Genomic DNA, 20,561 nt, shown 5'->3' with positions numbered 1-20,561 from the left:
TTTTTTCATTATCCTGTTCGGCTGAAAGGACACTGGCCACCGAAGCTCGCCCCTCTGATGGAACAGTCCACATTCATTCGTGCGTCATCTCGCGTCGTCCAGACTCCATGGGCAATCTGCGCATTTTTCTACTTAAGACCGAAGCTTGTAACAGATATTTACTTGAGTAAATCATGAAATAGGAATGGGTCACGCCGTGTTCAGGAGAGTGAGGCTGTAACTGAGGGGTACAATTCCCTGACTGTATTACTAGATATGATACTTACTACCACTACCTTTGTACTTAATATTCGGCCACCCAGTACACGGCATAAATATATTATCATAAACACTCTCACGTAGATGAAACGGATCCAACACAAATGTACGAAGTCGAAGTATGCGTTTATTACTACACAGCAATGGTGTGTAGAGCAAGCACGTAATCACTTAATTACATTTATGAATTGAAATAGTATGCACTTTTATGGCAAAGAGTATTCGTCGGTATATCAATAGAGAATGTCCAATCTCTGATGGCGCAGGTGGTAAATATACGACCTGGAATAGTTAAGGAATAACAGCAATGATACTTTAATGATTATATGACTGGATACACTAAGGGGGGGTTAATCCGGTCGCTTGTAAGCCGACAGGAGTAGGAGGGGGGGGGGGGTAGAATCCGGCTGCCTCGTCCGGCCAAGGGTATCCCAGGTGAACCCACTGTAGTGCCGTTCAATGCGCCGGCGATCCTTGGACCACAGATGAAAGCAGGTGGACTCTTTGTGGGCCGGCTCTCTCCGGTCCCCGGGGGAGAGACGTGAAGCGACCTCGTCTTGCAGAGCGTCTCCTCACCTTGCGTCCTCTCCAGGGGGGGGGGTTCCAACACACGGCAGTGTCGGGGGTCTTTATCCATGGAATAATCAAAGTATACAAAGCATAATCCGTGCCTGGGAAGGCGGGCTGTCGTCGGTAGAATAATCCGGTATACAGGTCCACTCGCTCGTCGGCTCTGGGGCTCCTCGGGTGCAGCTTCACATGGGGTCAACCACCCTGGGTAAGCAGCCAGTTCTCTGCCCGAAACGATGGGGTACTGACTACGGTAGTATTCTCACCGCACGAAGCACTATATATTAACAGACTATTATTAGCTTAATAGACTACGTCCAACTCGACGATATAGTGCCAAATATGACTATTCAAATATTAATATACACGATGTCTCAATACCGATGGTAGGCGAACTTGGCCTTACTCCCACACGTGGCGTCGCGGGGAGGCTTTACGTCTGTGACTCTATTGGAGGGTAAGAAACTGGACTGAAAAGAAAGTCCTACTTTAGTAGCGCAGTATATATACGCACTATGAACAAATAGTCCCATTAGTGGTGCGGTAGCCAGATTCCTACGCGGAACTAGGACTTGTTCTTACATGTGGAGCGGTACGTTTGAACTGGGTCTGAGGGGTATGGCAGCCTGGCACCAAGGTCTCGACCAATAGTAGAATGGAGACTATTATGGGATGTTCAGTAGGCTAGAATGGATATTCAATGCATATTGTACAAGGAATATACAAGGGATATCAGGGAATATTAGAGAATATACAAATACAATTAAATATATATATATAAATAAATATATATATTCGGTTTAATCTGGCCCTTCACAACAGCCACCCCCTGAATAGGTCCCAGACCTAATCAGTTAAACAGAGACAGATTAATCGCGTTGTCTATTTACACATAAGGGTTTGCTGTAGGGGTCAGTCAACTTCACAAAGTCATAGGGTTGTAGGGTCATGGTCATCATCGATTGTGTCTGGGAGTCGAGGCAGTTCTATGAGCCTCGCCACGGGACGGGTGTAAGTGCGACCCTGGAGGAGCACTTCAGCTGCTCGGACCTTGCCGTCGGCACCGGTGATCACTTTGCTTACGCGGCCGGCCGGCCACATAGCTCCGGGCAGTGACTGATCAATAATCATGACGACTGTTCCTTCTGTCAAATTGTCTCTCTCCTTTACCCACTTCTGGCGGGTCTGTAGAGACGGTAGGTAGTGCAGTAGGAAACTGCTCCAAAACTTGTCGGCTAATACTTGGCTGTACCTCCACATTCGTCGGCCGTTCGCTTCTTCAGGCCGGTACATTGTCTGGGGTAATGCAGGATCTAGCCGCCCCATCAGGAGTGTGTTGGGGGTAACTGGGTCGATATCCGCCACATCACTGGAGACATATCCGAGGGGCTTCGAGTTAAGTACTCCCTCAATCTCCGTGAGGACTGTCATTAGGACTTCTTCCGCCACAGTCTGGGCCCCAAGTACTGCGTACAGGGCTGTCTTTATGGAGCGCACTTCTCGTTCCCAAGTGCCACCGAAGTGGGGTGCGTTTGGGGGGTTGAATTGGAAATCAACCTGTGCTGGAGCGAGGTGGGTCTTAAGTTCTGGGCCCATAGCTTGGAAGCTCTCTCTCAGCTCTCTTTCGCCGCCTTTGAAGTTTGTCCCATGATCGGACAATAGGGTAGACGGTCTTCCTTTCCGTGATGTGAATCTACGGAAGGCCATAAGGAATGAGTCTGTGCTCATGGTCGGGAGAAGCTCGATGTGTATCGCTCTGGTGGTCATGCATTTGAATACAATACCCCACCGCTTCTCGGTTCCTCTTCCTTTCTTTATGTGCAGCGGGCCAAAGCAGTCCATACCCGTTGAGTGGAATGGCTTGTCACCGATTCGGAGGCGACATGGAGGAAGGTCAGCCATCCTTGGTATGCTGGGCTGCGCGCGCCACTTGCGGCAGTCTAGACATGTTCGCTGGAAGCGTCGTACCGCCTCTCTTCCTTGTAGGATCCAGTAACGACGTCTGATTTCCGCGAAGACTCTTTCTGCTCCTGCGTGATGTACATCCTCATCGTATTTCTTTATAATCAGCTCTGTGACCTTGTGTCGGCTGTTCAATACGATCGGGTATTTAATGTCATCCGGTAGATTGGGGGCTCTGCGTAGGCGACCACCCACTCTGATGAGGGTATGAGCGTCGCTCTCGGGGGCCAGATGAATTAATCTGCTGTCAGATGGGACGGGCTTTCCTCCCTGTAGACAGGCCAATTCATCAGGGAACGAGTCTCTCTGGGCTCGCTGCAGTAGAAGCAATTCTGCTTCCTCGTAGTTAGCTGCTGACATATCAGCGGGGGACTTGCACTCCGGGTGGTACCGCAGGAATGTTCTTTGTTGTGCACTCTCTATGGACGTGCAATCGTCTATGTTAGGGTCGGTGGAGGCTACGGTGCTCAATCCACAGAACACAGACTTCTTATTTTCCACCTCCTCTGGACTTGCTTCCCTCGGGATAGGCATGGGCCACTGTCCTTCCGGGAGTCTTAGGAATGCGGGGCTGTCACTGTAGACATTGCGACGGGTGAGGTCATCCAGGGGCATCCCCCGGGTGATGACGTCAGCTGGGTTCTGTTTTGTATCAACGTAGCGCCACTCTGTTTCTCCGGTTAACTCTTCGGTTAAGTCTTGAATCTCGGTGACTCTGACTCCCACGAAGACTTTGTACTTGCATGAGTCCGATTTGATCCAGGCGAGTACCGTCGTGGAATCTGACCACAGGATTGTTCTAGACACCGGTATGGTGAGCTCACGTTGGATGAGCGTGGCTAGGTGCGCTCCGGCTAGGGCTGCGCAGAGCTCTAGACGTGGGATAGATTGTTGCTTGCGTGGGGCTATTCTCGAGCGGGCGAGGACAAATGCTGTGTAGATCTCTCCCCCCTGGTCTTGGGCCCGCAAGTAGGCTACTGATCCGTATGCGACCTCTGAGGCGTCACTGAAGACGTGTAAGTCCATTTTACATGTCTCTGGCCTCACCGTGGGTGGGAAGTAGCTTCGGCGCATATTAACGCCTGGGAGTGAGTGGAGCTCCATCTCCCACTCTCTCCAGGTGGATGCAAGGTGTGCGGGAATGGGGTCGTCCCAGCCCTGGTCCTTGTCCCACAATGCTCGTACAATCATTTTTGCCCTGGTGGTGTACGGTAGAATACATCCTAGCGGGTCATATTGTCGGGCGAGTGTTGTGTGCACACTCCGTCTGGTGGTCGGCGCCGCCGCCGGCCTTCCCTGCTCCGTAGTCAGGGGCTTGTGTCTGTAGTGAAGCGAATCTGTTTTGAATCGCCACACCAATCCCAGGGTCATCTCCTGGGCTTCTTCCGGGATTGTAGCCATCCAGGTCTCGCTGCTGGCTGCCTTGTCCTCGGAGGAGAGGCTGCGCAGTACTTGCGGATCGCTGCTGGCCCACTGCCTGAGATCAAAGCCGCCTTTGATCAATGAGGCGCGGAGTTTAATCAGGAGAGCCTCGGCTTCTTCTTGGGTTGAAAGGCTTTGTAGACAGTTGTCTACGTAGAAGCTGTTCTTTACGCTGTGTCGGACCTCTTCGTCCGCTGCTGGGTCCTCTGCTACATGTTTCTGTAGTGCAAATGTAGCACAGCAGGGGCTGCACGTCGTTCCGAAGGGGAGGACTTCCCATTGGTAGATGGCTGGGTGCTCATCTCCTGGCTTCTCTCTCCATAGGAACCGTAACAGGGGCTTGTCCGCCTCTACTAGTCTCACCTGCAGGAACATTCCTTTAATGTCCCCGCTGATGGCCACCTTTTCCTGGCGGAAGCGGAGTAGAACGCCGAGTAGGGAGGGGCCGAGTGTGGGACCGGGCAGTAACTCTTTATTCAGATTTTGGGATCCGATCTGGTAGCTGCAGTTAAATACTATGCGGTCTTTACCGTTGTGATGGACCTTGTGGTGGGGCACGTACCACGATTCAGTGGTCTGGTCAGCCTCTTTAATGTCCATCTTTGTGACGTGTCCCGCTGTGATGAGCTTCTCAATCTCAGCGCGGTATACACTCTCTTGGGCGGGGTTCTTGGCTAAGCGCCGCTCCGTGTTCAGCAGGTACCGTTCTGTGGCGTCTGTCTTGGCGTGGAAAGTAGGCATTCCTTCTCGCCGCAGGAGTGGCGTGGCGTATCTCAACACGCCGTTGACCGGGACTCTCTTGGTCCCTGTCTCGAGGAGGTGAATGGCGTAAATGTCATCTTTAGAGCGAATGTCTTTCTTTCCGTTCTTAAAGGGCATTTGTTCCGAGGTCCATAGCCGCTCTACGTGTTGCAGGAGTGCGGTGTCTCCCTCTGTGACTCGGGAGTGGAGACAGCTAGTGGCTGTGGTTCGGTTGAGAGGTTTGGCGAGCGGGCCTTGGAGAGTCCATCCCAAACGGGTCTCGACTGCTGCAGGACAGCCTCGGGGTCCGGTATGAACCCGGTCTATCGGGACAATGAGGTCTGCATGGTCGGAGCCTATCAACAGGGTCGGCATAGCATTGTCTATGAGCGGGATCGGTAACTTGCGCAGATGTGCATATTTCTCCATCAGCTTGGCGACGGGGTATGTGTACCGCGACAGTCCTATTTCTTGGCTGGTGAAAGCGTCTGTAATCTGGTACCGTCGCTCAGGCTGGCCGCTTGCTGCGATAGAGAATGAGACATTCTCGCCCTTTATCGTCTTCAAATCTCGTCTTATTGTCCGAATTGTCATTTGGGTTTCGCTTCCCCGCAGCCCTAGCTGGGCCGCAGCGGAGGCGAGCAGCAGGGTCTTCTCTGACCCGTCATCGAGGACGGCGTAAGTGTCCAGGACTTTATTCTGGTAGCTTAGTGTCACACGCACTACTTTTAGGAGTACTCAGGCTCCACTGCTGCTGGCGGGATCGATGTACATGACGCTCGCTTTGCGGCTGGATGGTGCAGGTGAAGGGCGCCGTCTGTTACTGTCGTGAAGTATGTCCAGATGGGCTCCATCGCACTTGGTGCACCTTTTCTTTAAGCGGCATTCGGCTGCCATGTGTGAGCGCGCACAGCGAAAACAGCGCTTGTTGGACTTTATCCATTGACCTGCTTCCTCCGCGTTCAGCTTGGGGAAGGAGTCACATTGCGCTAGCCAGTGTTCTTTCTCACAGTAGGGGCACACTATCTTCCACTTCTCCGTTCTGGAGGGGGTACTGTGGCTCCTGCTGCTCGGTACTGACTCCGATTGGTGCATCACAGTCACCGATCTTCTTCCATCATTTAGTCGTCTGGTTCCTTCTCTGGAGCCAGGGGTGCTCCGTCCGAATGTATCTAGCCGTAGGCTGCTGACTTCTCTCGCCAGGAAGTCTGCTAGATCGAGGAGGTTCGGTTCGGGGCCATTCGGGTCTCTGTGGTCCCTCTGCCGCCTAAAGCGCTCCTGACGAGCGGGCGGCAGCTTCTCCAGAATCCTTTCCACATTTGAGTTGGCGTAAAGTTCATGCCTCCCCTTCTCTCTTTGCGCTCCCAACATCCCTACCAGGGACTGCACTCTGATGGACAGGTCGTCCAGTGCTCGATTGTCTATTGCTGGGGGTAAGCGGTCGATGTGTCGGATCTCCTGGATCACGTAATCCCATATGAGCCCATACCTCTGGTCCAGTGCTACCAGCGCTGCTGTGTATGGGGTGGTGGAAGTCGCGTAGGCGAGCGCTATATTATGTGCGCGGGGCACCTTTAAGTGCTTCAGTAGGATGGCGTATTTGTGGCGTTCATCCAATACATCCACCAACATGGTCTCCAGACACATGCGGAGTTCTGTATACTGGGCCCGGTTCTCTTGGGTGAAGTCGGGTACCATAGGCGTGCCAATGTATGACGCTGACTGTGGATACATCGGCGAGCGTTGGGGGAGAGGCCTCCTAGGCGAGTCTCCTCCCGCTCCTTGGTATGGGCTGGTACCGGCAGTGTACCATGGCCCGCTTGTCCAGGTGCTGTTCCTCGGTGCGGGTCGTGCGTCGTGCTCACCCGTGTATAGAGTCGGGGGTCTGTAGCGCAGCTCCGCGGGAGTATAGCCTGGGCTGTACCGGACCTCCTGGTCCGGTAGAGTACTGTGCTGTCTTCGGGCGTGGTTCTCCTCCTCTTCCTCTTCGTCTTCAGTTAGGTCATCCAGTGCTTGTAGTCTCGGGTTTAGCCTCTCCACAGGATATGCTGCTCCTTCCCGGTTGCTAGGTCTCGCTTGGACCGGTGGGGGGAGGTGGTCTGTGGGGGGTATAGACCTCGTCTGTTGGTCAAGTTCAGGGTTGTTTACTCGGCTAGGGGATGCCGCCCTGGAGGTGTGTCTAGACGAGTTCCTGGAGCCTCTGGCGGAGGGAGAGGGTGTTGTCCGTCTGATCAGCTGTTCTATTAGTTGCGACTGCTGTCTGTCGCGCGCTGCGTCCCGTTGAGCACCGGCTCGTTCTCGGGCCACATTCTCTTCCATCTGAATGCGTCTTATTTCTAGACGTATCTGCTCGTGTTCGCTTCGCTGCTGGATCTGCAGTCGGTCGCGTTCAGCAGCGGCGTTCAGGCTGATGAGGAAGGCCTGCTGTAGGGTCCTCTCTGCCTCGCTGGGAGAAGGCGGTTGTATAGGGGAGCCTTCCCTCGGGGTACTCCTTGCGGAGCCTTGGAGCTCTATCTCCACGGTGCTCTCCCCGTCTTCTTCCGTGCCGAGTTCTCTCTCGGTAGCGTTGTATTCCTCCCGGGACTCATCGGGGACTACTTCTTCAGTACTGGCGGGGTGTGAAGTCATGTCTGGTTCCCACTGGTCCCCACCGTGAACTTGGTCAGTTACATTAGAGCCCGTAGGGGCCTCTATGGTCGGGGTAGTCTGGGCGTTGGGGTTAGACATACTTTTACTTTCTAGTTTTACCGCGTTTACTGTTAGTAGAAGACTAGGTTGTTGACTGACAGCGTAAGCCTCTAAGTACTGAGGGAGCCGTCGTTCGCGCTGCGGGCGTTGGTTAGGAGGATCGTTTCGTGGAGTGTTCATCATAGGCCATTTCAATATTAATAACACTATATTAATATTACACTAATTACCCTCCGGCTCGAAGGACCAATTATAACTGAGGGGTACAATTCCCTGACTGTATTACTAGATATGATACTTACTACCACTACCTTTGTACTTAATATTCGGCCACCCAGTACACGGCATAAATATATTATCATAAACACTCTCACGTAGATGAAACGGATCCAACACAAATGTACGAAGTCGAAGTATGCGTTTATTACTACACAGCAATGGTGTGTAGAGCAAGCACGTAATCACTTAATTACATTTATGAATTGAAATAGTATGCACTTTTATGGCAAAGAGTATTCGTCGGTATATCAATAGAGAATGTCCAATCTCTGATGGCGCAGGTGGTAAATATACGACCTGGAATAGTTAAGGAATAACAGCAATGATACTTTAATGATTATATGACTGGATACACTAAGGGGGGGTTAATCCGGTCGCTTGTAAGCCGACAGGAGTAGGAGGGGGGGGGGGGGGTAGAATCCGGCTGCCTCGTCCGGCCAAGGGTATCCCAGGTGAACCCACTGTAGTGCCGTTCAATGCGCCGGCGATCCTTGGACCACAGATGAAAGCAGGTGGACTCTTTGTGGGCCGGCTCTCTCCGGTCCCCGGGGGAGAGACGTGAAGCGACCTCGTCTTGCAGAGCGTCTCCTCACCTTGCGTCCTCTCCAGGGGGGGGGGTTCCAACACACGGCAGTGTCGGGGGTCTTTATCCATGGAATAATCAAAGTATACAAAGCATAATCCGTGCCTGGGAAGGCGGGCTGTCGTCGGTAGAATAATCCGGTATACAGGTCCACTCGCTCGTCGGCTCTGGGGCTCCTCGGGTGCAGCTTCACATGGGGTCAACCACCCTGGGTAAGCAGCCAGTTCTCTGCCCGAAACGATGGGGTACTGACTACGGTAGTATTCTCACCGCACGAAGCACTATATATTAACAGACTATTATTAGCTTAATAGACTACGTCCAACTCGACGATATAGTGCCAAATATGACTATTCAAATATTAATATACACGATGTCTCAATACCGATGGTAGGCGAACTTGGCCTTACTCCCACACGTGGCGTCGCGGGGAGGCTTTACGTCTGTGACTCTATTGGAGGGTAAGAAACTGGACTGAAAAGAAAGTCCTACTTTAGTAGCGCAGTATATATACGCACTATGAACAAATAGTCCCATTAGTGGTGCGGTAGCCAGATTCCTACGCGGAACTAGGACTTGTTCGTACATGTGGAGCGGTACGTTTGAACTGGGTCTGAGGGGTATGGCAGCCTGGCACCAAGGTCTCGACCAATAGTAGAATGGAGACTATTATGGGATGTTCAGTAGGCTAGAATGGATATTCAATGCATATTGTACAAGGAATATACAAGGGATATCAGGGAATATTAGAGAATATACAAATACAATTAAATATATATATATAAATAAATATATATATTCGGTTTAATCTGGCCCTTCACAACAGAGGCGCATAAACGTCTATTCGATTATGTCTCTAGCACCCCCACAGCCGTATCGGCAACCACTTACATCACGGCTCTCGTCCACATTCATTCATATGCTCCCCCCGCAATCTCCTCCCTGATTTCAGAATCCCGGAAGTGTTGCGGTGGTCTATAGGGAGGTGTAGTGGTTACTTCCCGGTCTATAGGGAGGTGTAGTGGTTACTTCCTGGTCTATAGGGAGGTGTAGTGGTTACTTCCTGGTCTATAGGGAGGTGTAGTGGTTACTTCCTGGTCTATAGGGAGGTGTAGTGGTTACTTCCTGGTCTATAGGGAGGTGTAGTGGTTACTTCCTAGTCTATAGGGAGGTGTAGTGGTTACTTCCTGGTCTATAGGGAGGTGTAGTGGCTACTTCCTGGTCTATAGGGAGGTGTAGTGGTTACTTCCTGGTCTATAGGGAGGTGTAGTGGTTACTTCCTGGTCTATAGGGAGGTGTAGTGGTTACTTCCTGGTCTATAGGGAGGTGTAGTGGTTACTTCCTAGTCTATAGGGAGGTGTAGTGGTTACTTCCTGGTCTATAGGGAGGTGTAGTGGTTACTTCCTGGTCTATAGGGAGGTGTAGTGGTTACTTCCTGGTCTATAGGGAGGTGTAGTGGTTACTTCCTGGTCTATAGGGAGGTGTAGTGGTTACTTCCCGGTCTATAGGGAGGTGTAGTGGTTACTTCCTGGTCTATAGGGAGGTGTAGTGGTTACTTCCTGGTCTATAGGGAGGTGTAGAGGTTACTTCCTGGTCTATAGGGAGGTGTAGTGGTTACTTCCTGGTCTATAGGGAGGTGTAGTGGTTACTTCCTGGTCTATAGGGAGATGTAGTGGTTACTTCCTGGTCTATAGGGAGGTGTAGTGGTTACTTCCTGGTCTATAGGGAGGTGTAGTTGTTACTTCCTGGTCTATAGGGAGGTGTAGTGGTTACTTCCTGGTCTATAGGGAGGTGCAGTGGTTACTTCCTGGTCTATAGGGAGGTGTAGTGGTTACTTTCTGGTCTATAGGGAGGTGTAGTGGTTACGTCCTGGTCTATAGGGAGGTGTAGTGGTTACTTCCTGGTGTATAGGGAGGTGTAGTGGTTACTTCCTGGTCTATATGGAGGTGTAGTGGTTACTTCCTGGTCTATAGGGAGGTGTAGTGGTTACTTCCTAGTCTATAGGGAGGTGTAGTGGTTACTTCCTGGTCTATAGGGAGGTGTAGTGGTTACTTCCTGGTCTATAGGGAGGTGTAGTGGTTACTTCCTAGTCTATAGGGAGGTGTAGTGGTTACTTCCTGGTCTATAGGGAGGTGTAGTGGTTACTTCCTGGTCTATAGGGAGGTGTAGTGGTTACTTCCTGGTCTATAGGGAGGTGTAGTGGTTACTTCCTGGTCTATAGGGAGGTGTAGTGGTTACTTCCTGGTCTATAGGGAGGTGTAGTGGTTACTTCCTGGTCTATAGGGAGGTGTAGTTGTTACTTCCTGGTCTATAGGGAGGTATAGTGGTTACTTCCTGGTCTATATGGAGGTGTAGTGGTTACGTCCTGGTCTATAGGGAGGTGTAGTGGTTACTTCCTGGTCTATAGGGAGGTGTAGTGGTTACTTCCTGGTCTATAGGGAGGTGTAGTGGTTACTTCCTGGTCTATAGGGAGGTGTAGTGGCTACTTCCTGGTATATAGGGAGGTGTAGTGGTTACTTCCTGGTCTATAGGGAGGTGTAGTGGTTACTTCCTGGTCTATAGGGAGGTGTAGTGGTTACTTCCTGGTATATAGGGAGGTGTAGTGGTTACTTCCTGGTCTATAGGGAGGTGTAGTGGTTACTTCCTGGTCTATAGGGAGTTACTTCCTGGTCTATAGGGAGGTGTAGTGGTTACTACCTGGTCTATAGGGAGGTGTAGTGGTTACTTCCTGGTCTATAGGGAGGTGTAGTGGTTACTTCCTGGTCTATAGGAAGGTGTAGAGGTTACTTCCTGGTCTATAGGGAGGTGTAGTGGTTACTTCCTGGTCTATATGGAGGTGTAGTGGTTACTTCCTGGTCTATAGGGAGGTGTAGTGGTTACTTCCTGGTCTATAGGGAGGTGTAGTGGTTACTTCCTGGTCTATAGGGAGGTGTAGTGGTTACTTCCTAGTCTATAGGGAGGTGTAGTGGTTACTTCCTAGTCTATAGGGAGGTGTAGTGGTTACTTCCTGGTCTATAGGGAGGTGTAGTGGTTACTTCCTGGTCTATAGGGAGGTGTAGTGGTTACTTCCTAGTCTATAGGGAGGTGTAGTGGTTACTTCCTGGTCTATAGGGAGGTGTAGTGGTTACTTCCTGGTCTATAGGGAGGTGTAGTGGTTACTTCCTGGTGTATAGGGAGGTGTAGTGGTTACTTCCTGGTCTATAGGGAGGTGTAGTGGTTACTTCCTGGTATATAGGGAGGTGTAGTGGTTACTTCCTGGTCTATAGGGAGGTGTAGTGGTTACTTCCTGGTCTATAGGGAGGTGTAGTGGTTACTTCCTGGTCTATAGGGTGGTGTAGTGGTTACTTCCTGGTCTATAGGGAGGTGTAGTGGTTACTTCCTGGTCTATAGGGAGGTGTAGTGGTTACTACCTGGTCTATAGGGAGGTGTAGTGGTTACTTCCTGGTCTATAGGGAGGTGTAGTGGTTACTTCCTGGTCTATAGGGAGGTGTAGTGGTTACTTCCTGGTCTATAGGGAGCTGTAGTGGTTACTTCCTGGTCTATAAGGAGCTGTAGTGGTTACTTCCTGGTCTATAGGGAGGTGTAGTGGTTACTTCCTGGTCTATAGGGAGCTGTAGTGGTTACTTCCTGGTCTATAGGGAGCTGTAGTGGTTACTTCCTGGTCTATAGGGAGGTGTAGTGGTTACTTCCTGGTCTATAGGGAGGTGTAGTGGTTACTTCCTGGTCTATAGGGAGGTGTAGTGGTTACTTCCTGGTCTATAGGGAGGTGTAGTGGTTACTTCCTGGTCTATAGGGAGGTGTAGTGGTTACTTCCTGGTCTATAGGGAGGTGTAGTGGTTACTTCCTGGTCTATAGGGAGATGTAGTGGTTACTTCCTGGTATATAGGGAGGTGTAGTGGTTACTTCCTAGTCTATAGGGAGGTGTAGTGGTTACTTCCTGGTCTATAGGGAGGTGTAGTGGTTACTTCCTGGTCTACAGGGAGGTGTAGTGGTTACTTCCTGGTCTATAGGGAGGTGTAGTGGTTACTTCCTGGTCTATAGGGAGGTGTAGAGGTTACTTCCTGGTCTATAGGGAGGTGTAGAGGTTACTTCCTGGTCTATAGGGAGGTGTAGTGGTTACTTTCTGGTCTATAGGGAGGTGTAGTGGTTACTTCCTGGTCTATAGGGAGGTGTAGTGGTTACGTCATCGTTGTTTCCCGCTTGAAATTGCAATGTATTTCCAATGGACACATTTCTAAATCGTCTCGTTTAAAACAAATAAAGCATGAACATTGGCATGGTGTACCTTTTTGTGTGTATTCATCCACAATCTATAGCTCAACAATTCGCAATTAAATCGTAAAATAATTATGTATAATTTGATTTCAGCCAAAAATGCTTTGATTGATTGATTGAAAACTTTATTAACAGATTGCAGAATGGGTACAGTACAGTACAGCTCAATACATACAATTGTTAAGGGGATGCAGACCAGAGAAAGACTTTCGTCTAGTTTACATCAGGGTCCCCCATTTTTTATTCATCATAACATATATGACATACATGACATACAGATAGACAGTACTGCTACATCTATACATTTATGACATACCAGATTTGCAAATACAGTAATGTTTGTGATACAAAAAGAGTCCAGAAAAGAGAGTATATACATTTGACGTAGAAACTGTACATTGGAGGAGGTTGGGTAGGTGGGGGGGGGGGGGGGGGGGGGGGGGGGGGGGGTTGGGTAGGAGGGGTGGGTGGGTGGGTTAAACAATAATGTTAGTGACAGAAGGGAACTCATTATGTGCAAAAATGGAAAGCTTGCCAATTGAGGCAGAATTATTACAATAGCCGATAATACATTTTCCCAATGATAAATCCCTATACCGGAGGACCGCGCGGGAAACTAAAGTGACGTCAGACTACACCTCCCTATGGGGGGAGGGGTTGTTACTGCTGGCCGCACCTCAGGCTCTACCAAGAGAAGTCTGGCTCTTTTGCCTAGAGGTCGCTGTTTGACAGCATTACAGATTATACCAACCTGTTCCCCCCCACAGGGTCGGTACCGACCCCTTTTGACATTATGATCATATAGGCATATTTTTATGAATGATGAAAATAATTTGCTATTTTAAAATCAACCGTTTTCAAGTATTAACATCACTACTATGTCACAAAAGCATGTAGAATGTAAAACGTTAGGTTGGCAATAGGTTAGCAATAGGTTAAAAGTGTCCTTATATCGTTTTAAGTTTTCTATTTGTGATCGTCTATCCGACCCGGAACCGGAAATGGAAATTTTGAACCATGGGAATTGTAGTTTTTTATTGTAAGTTATTATTCTTGATAATAAGCCACAAAACGTAACGATTTGACAAATATTGAAACGCAGTTAGTTTCTCCTCCCTATTGTTAGCATATAGGAACAACTAGATCTGAAATTAGTTTCAAAATGGTTGCACTATGAGAAAAATAAAAAAGTACAGTCGATTACAGTAGATATTATTATCTGTTATTATGCATGCCTGGTGATACTAAATCCAAATTGAACTCGGGCATTTGAAAGATACTATATGTATATATATATAAATGTGCGAATTGGCTATAATAAGGTAATGTATAAGCATATATTCTATATTCTATAATAATATTTCAAATTGCATTGGTCCGGATGGGAGAATTCAGTACTGTATATACAGAACCTTCGGTTTTATCATCTTCCCTTTATTAATTTCCTTAGATCTTTTGTACACATGATCTCAAGAGGGTACTGAACGAGGTCAGTGGCAGTTTTTTAAGTCTGGTCATTATTATCATGGTGTTATTCACTGTCAAAGATGAAAAGAAAAATCATAATTCATATTTTCCTTTGTTTCATCACAATTTAAGCAAGCCTAGTAATAGACACAATATTTCTGACACTGAGAATACATTCACTGAGGTCCATAGATGTACCTAGATACCAAGAATATGCAAATAGCCCTTGTAGAAGTGGAGCAATATTCCATTTACCTAGGTATACATTTTATGCAGATTTTCACCTGGGGTGGAACAGGTTGCTGGAGCCATTCGCTGGTTCTGATTATTCCTTGGTGAGTTTGAGGCAGTCAGTTAATCTGTTTCTGGAGATATATTACCTGGTCCAGGTACCTTCTTGATGAGTTTGAGGTAGTTAGTATTACCTGGTCCAGGTACTTTCTTGGTGAGTTTGTGGTAGTTACAGTAGTTAGTTACCTGGCTGGGTTACCTTCTTGGTGAGTTTGGGGTAGTTAGTTACCTGGCTGGGTTACTTTCTTGGTGAGTTTGTGGTAGTTAGTTAGTTACCTGGCTGGGTTACCTTCTTGGTGAGTTTGGGGTAGTTAGTTACCTGGCTGGGTTACTTTCTTGGTGAGTTTGAGGTAGTTACAGTAGTTAGTTACCTGGCTGGGTTACCTTCTTGGTGAGTTTGGGGTAGTTAGTTAGTTACCTGGCTGGGTTACTTTCTTGGTGAGTTTGTGGTAGTTAGTTAGTTACCTGGTCCAGGTACCTTCTTGGTGAGTTTGTGGTAGTTAGTTAGTTACCTGGCTGGGTTACCTTATTGGTGAGTTTGTGATAGTTAGTTAGTTAGTTAGTTAGTTAGTTAGTTAGTTAGTTAGTTAGTTAGTTAGTTAGTTAGTTAGTTAGTTAGTTAGTTAGTTACCTGGCTGGGTTACTTTCTTGGTGAGTTTGTGGTAATTAGTTAGTTACCTGGCTGGGTTACTCTATTGGTGAGTTTGTGGTAGTTAGTTAGTTAGTTAGTTAGTTAGTTACCTGGCTGGGTTACTTTCTTGGTGAGTTTGTGGTAATTAGTTAGTTACCTGGCTGGGTTACTCTATTGGTGAGTTTGTGGTAGTTAGTTAGTTAGTTACCTGGCTGGGTTACCTTCTTGGTGAGTTTGTGGTAGTTAGTTAGTTACCTGGCTGGGTTACCTTCTTGGTGAGTTTGTGGTAGTTAGTTAGTTACCTGGCTGGGTCACCTTCTTGGTGAGTTTGAGGTAGTTAGTTAGTTACCTGGCTGGGTCACTTTCTTGGTGAGTTTGGGGAACTTGTTGAACTTGATGTAGTAGTAGCTCTCGTACTCCATCAGCACGGTCTCCAGGTCGATGTTGTCACACACCTGGAACCTCTGCAGCCCCACGCTGGTGTCCTGGTCCAGGGCTGCTGCTGCGTCCATGTAGCTGGAGGAGCAACACAGACAGATGCACACAACAACACCAATCAATGGCACACTTACAGAATCATGGTTGAATCCTTATTCTGCTTCTCCACTCTATTGCTAACTCAATCACTCAATTATTTTTTCCCTGCATGCACACACACATGCAGACACATGACCACCTAGCTACCCGTAGATATATATAACTAGATGGTGCAAGGCGGAGTCTCCAGCGTAGTTCACCGGCGGCCATCTTGTCACAGGCAGCACTCCCACTCATAACATGAATGTCTATGGTGCATGTGTAATGGATGGTATCGTGAAGCGCAGTCAAGAAGGGCTGGGGTGAGTAGCGGTGCTATGGGTTAAACTCACTCTCACATCCTCAAAGACAGATAGACACGTTGCAAAGTAGTGGATTCACCTCTTGGTATAGCGGTCTGTGTTGCTGCCCGCGGTGTGGGAGACCGGGGTTCGACTCCCACTCGGGGCATCGAAGTTTGAGGTGACGTTGTGTCTATGGTGCATGTACTATTGAAATAACCATAGCTTGCTACATTTCCAACGTGGCTATGATTCAGGATGCTTGGACATGTTGAAATTATTTTCCTATGAAAGTCCATTATAAGTATGCAGTATGATAACTACATCTCTGACGTTTATAACAAACCAAACCGTTTGAAAATTGAGCAAGCTATGGTTATTTCAATAGTACATGCACCATAGACATTAATGTTATGGGCATGCTGCCTGTGGCAAGATGGCCGCCATGTGGCAACGTTGGTGTGTCCATTGGCCAGCAGTGTGGGTGAGTCATCTAGCCTTTATATATGTCTACGTAGCTACCCACCCAACCACCCACACACACACTGACCCCTTGTCCAGTAGGTGGTGGTAGATGAGGATGAGGATGTGCTTCTTCCTCGTCTCCGTCCTCAGATCATCCTGGGGGGGTGAACGATAAACACACTAGTGGTCAGATACCAAGATATAGGCTCAAGGATATTTTGCACTTTCTTAAGATGGAGAAAATAAGGTGCGTCATAAGGGGTTCTACAGCTAGATTTTATAAAACATGGGGTCGTTTCTTTACCTATAGTTGCGGAACAGGGTTCAATCGACACCCCATAAGCAATACTCACTTTTAACCTATTATTACCTGGCTGGTTAATCTGTCTACATGTGGTGAGGTGTAACCCTATGTTTACCTTCTCATTTAATTTTGTTATTTCTTTTTTTATTACTTTCTTTCTTCTGTACAATCCTTGTTGTCTTGACTCTTGAGTATACAATCAATATCTGTCCAATTGGCTATATGTCCGAACTAATGATATATACGGTATATATATTTTTTGTGGTGTATAATTCGCTGTAGTTTATGAATGCATCTTCATTTCGAACATGATTTAAAAAAATAATTAAAAAAAAATAAAAAAGACAAACAACGAAAATGATACATATCACTGTTCGAAAAGGAGTATTTCTTATATTGTATAGACTTATATTTTGACTACTTATACGTAGATATGTGCAATATGTCTAGCATATACGTGTACAGTTTGACCTACTGCTCATTTTGTATTGCCATAAAAACTTCAATAAACAAAGTTTTGAAAAAAAAGATACCAAGATATCACACCAAACAATAATAATAATAATAATAATAATAAAAAATACAGGAGAGAGGGAGAGAGAGATGCATAACTTTCTGATGTTTCTCTGCTAGTTTAATAATAGCATTAGATGCTATAATACACATTGGCCAGCAGGTGGCTCTAAAGCACCACAAATCCATGCCCAACCAGACTGGTCACCTAGGCAACCGATACAATGGAGTGGCTAACTGTAGTGCTAACGGTACACGTCTAACGTTGGCGTTAGTTAGCCGACCGCTTTTGCCACACTTTAGGAACATATTATAGTTTAGAATGATGTTATAAGACGAGTTGTTGAGTTCCTATATCTCTCATTATCTATGAAGTGGCTGGTAGCAACACAACTGGCCCTGATACAGAGAAGACTAGCAAACACACACACAGACCAAGGACAATGAAGGAAGGGTCATCACGTCAGAAGCTTGGTGCCAGGCGTACAGTTATAGTGAAGCTACAAGGTGACGCGGTAACCATTCCTTCTCTTTATAGTTTCCTTGGACACAGACCGGACTGGAGACGGTTCACTCACCGCCTCGCGCGCTTGGTTCGCGGTCTTGATAGACTGGTATGAAAGCTCGTTCATCATAACTTTACAATTAATTAATTAAATAATTTCAAACTCAATTAAACAAAAAAAGAGTAAACTAAGGACACACTGGAACTTATAGTTACAAGTTACAACAAGACAACTTTTATGTCTCGAGGAGCAGGACTGTCATGCGCAGAATCACTCACCACACACTATTATGCCCCGCCCCCACGCGCGCGGACATCACTGTGATTGGTCACTCACAAATTAAAACGGGTTTCCGCCGACGTCACCGAAACTTTATTATTATAATATATATATATTTTTTTTATCGGTGGTATAGTCAATATTTATTAAAATTGCATATGGCACTTCTGTGAGATGGTATACAACATAAGGAAACAAATCTAAACGTTAGTATAAAGAAATAATTTTGTTACAGCAACTTCCTGTTTTGATTGATTGATTGAAAACTTTATTAACAGATTGCAGAATGGGTACAGTACAGTACGGCTCAATACACACAATTGTTAAGGGGATGCAGACCAGAGAAAGACTTTCGTCTTGTTTACATCAGGGTCCCCCATTTTCAATTCTATCTGTATTAGTAGCTATCTATCTGTATTAGTAGCTATCTATCTGTATTAGTAGCCCCTTTCAGGGCTATATCTGTATCTATAATTCATTATAATCGATCATGGAAAACGGCCACATTTCTCCCTATCTATACCCTGCATCTTTGTACAGAGGGGTTTGTTGATGTATCATTCATAGCCTGATTTATAGTACATTTATACCAAAACACCTGACTGTAGACAGTATTACCTGCATTTATGGGATGATAAAGACATAGCCACAACCCCTTCTGTAAAAAGTGCATTGTGTTGTGTGTCAACATAATGCAACACCAATTTTGAATCTGGCATCATCCAATGTTGGTGATGTCTATCCTGGCAATATATATGCAAATTAGCGCATATTTAATTAGGTAACGCCCATTTAGCATATACACATAAAATCTCAGAAAACTTGCAATACATTCTTAGTTGTTGTGTACACAACAAACTGGGAAAGTTTCAGTGATATCTATACAAAAAATGTTGGCCTATTCACCTAGGCTGTCTCGCCTTAAACACTCAAAAGAAACGGAAAGAATAATCCCACTTCACACGGTTGTAGTGATACTTGGGGCAACATTTGGATGCAAAAACCTCGCCGTTGGCTCCTATTTAAGGGGAGTAGCCATTTTAACATAATGTTCACCCCTATATGATCATTTCTGACATAGCTAGAGACATCTTTTCTTGTCGGTATGAATTCTACCTTGGAACGTGACAGCCAGAGAAACAGCCAGACACCGTCTCATCAGTTTGCATTTTCCAGATTCTCTTAGGAATGCCGGACACAGCCTGCATTTTTATTTCCCACATAACCTTGTACTGTATGTCTTACAGTATAACGCCCGGAGTTATTAAACACTCGGGACTCACTTCTCAGACTGTCTGTACGTTGAAGCATTGAAGGGAATACACCATTTTCTTTCCCATCCCTCGACTCAATCTCAAGTTCTCTTAGCTCGCCGGACTTGGTAAAAAACACATTTCCACCACAGGCCGTAACACAATTTTAAGACAGAATTTTGATGACTTAACGTTCCTACATTCTCTTTAGCTAAGCAGCCATACTCAAACTCATGGGCTGCTCCCAGTTGGTAACAGTTTTGCCGTCAAGTCATCCTGCGATTTTAATATTTCGATAAATATGAACCAAACATCACAAACAAGAACAACATAAAACAAGGCGGGGCTCGCAACTCACTTTTGATGCTCCAAGGTGTTTTTAATTGTGACAAATAATAGCAGCAGATACAACGTTTCGACCCTTCCGGTATTTTTCAAGTTTCAAGACTTGAAGGGTCGAAACGTTGCATCTGCTGCTATTATTATAAATATATATTTTTTTTATTGTTTGTACTAACCGGGCAGTCCGGTAGAGGGAGAGAGAGAGAGAGGAAGAATGGGAGACAGAGTGGGGGGAAGACATTCGGCAAAGGACGCCGGGTCCGGGAATCGAAACCCGGGTCGGCCGCTTCGCGACGCAACGCGTTACATGGGTCGCCACTTGGGCGCACCTGCTGCTATTATTTGTCACAATTAAAACACCTTGGAGCATCCAAAGTGAGTTGCGAGCTGCGCTTTGTTCCACGTTCTCCTGTTTTTACAGTTTGGCTCGGCACCAAGGAACGGAGGATGTGCGTTATTTATTTTTTCTGAATCACAAACAACAAAAAGAGTAAAGATATCAAACGGCACATGTTTTCCTCCAAAAATCATTTATTTGTGCAGAGTCCGGCAGTTTCAGTCTTAACCTTTACAGTAAATTGCACATCTGTCCATCACCCTTCACGAGGTTTTCCCGTGTGACTTGCATTTTGTATCGTCATGCATTGGCATTTTGTTTTGTAGTGATTTTGATGCAGGTTAAAAAGACAAAGTTATGGCAACAGTGTTTTCAGAAGGTCTTATAATTAAGACATCGACACTCTGCTCATAGAGTAGACTACACAACAGTCTGTAAAACGTAGACAAACAGAGGAACATGTCCAACACTGTATCTGTGATCCTTTGCGGTTAAGATGTGCCCTTTAATGTCTCGCCCCGTGGCTACCGTTTTGGGTAAAGATCACATTTTTATTCCATCCCTTGGTAGACAAGTG

General features: G+C 46.9%; 1 protein-coding gene across 1 annotated transcript in view; it reads right to left on the bottom strand.

Annotated features, from left to right (window-relative positions):
* Positions 1-17,902, bottom strand: part of katnal2 (katanin p60 subunit A-like 2) — a gene marked incomplete at both ends in the record, with an annotated part of 73,080 nt that extends 55,178 nt beyond the window's left edge. The window contains 3 exons of the mRNA XM_084325984.1: positions 15,517-15,683; positions 16,536-16,606; positions 17,846-17,902. Of these exons, the coding sequence (XP_084182110.1) occupies positions 15,517-15,683; positions 16,536-16,606; positions 17,846-17,902 (295 nt within the window). The remainder of the gene's footprint in view (positions 1-15,516; positions 15,684-16,535; positions 16,607-17,845) is intronic.
* Between the last annotated feature and the right edge of the window lie 2,659 nt (positions 17,903-20,561).

Source organism: Notolepis coatsorum (assembly GCF_963971535.1).
Source record: "Notolepis coatsorum genome assembly, chromosome: 12".
Classification (NCBI taxonomy): domain Eukaryota; kingdom Metazoa; phylum Chordata; class Actinopteri; order Aulopiformes; family Paralepididae; genus Notolepis; species Notolepis coatsorum.
Note: the sequence above shows the minus strand (reverse complement) of the source record. Positions and strands in the feature narration are given on the sequence as shown.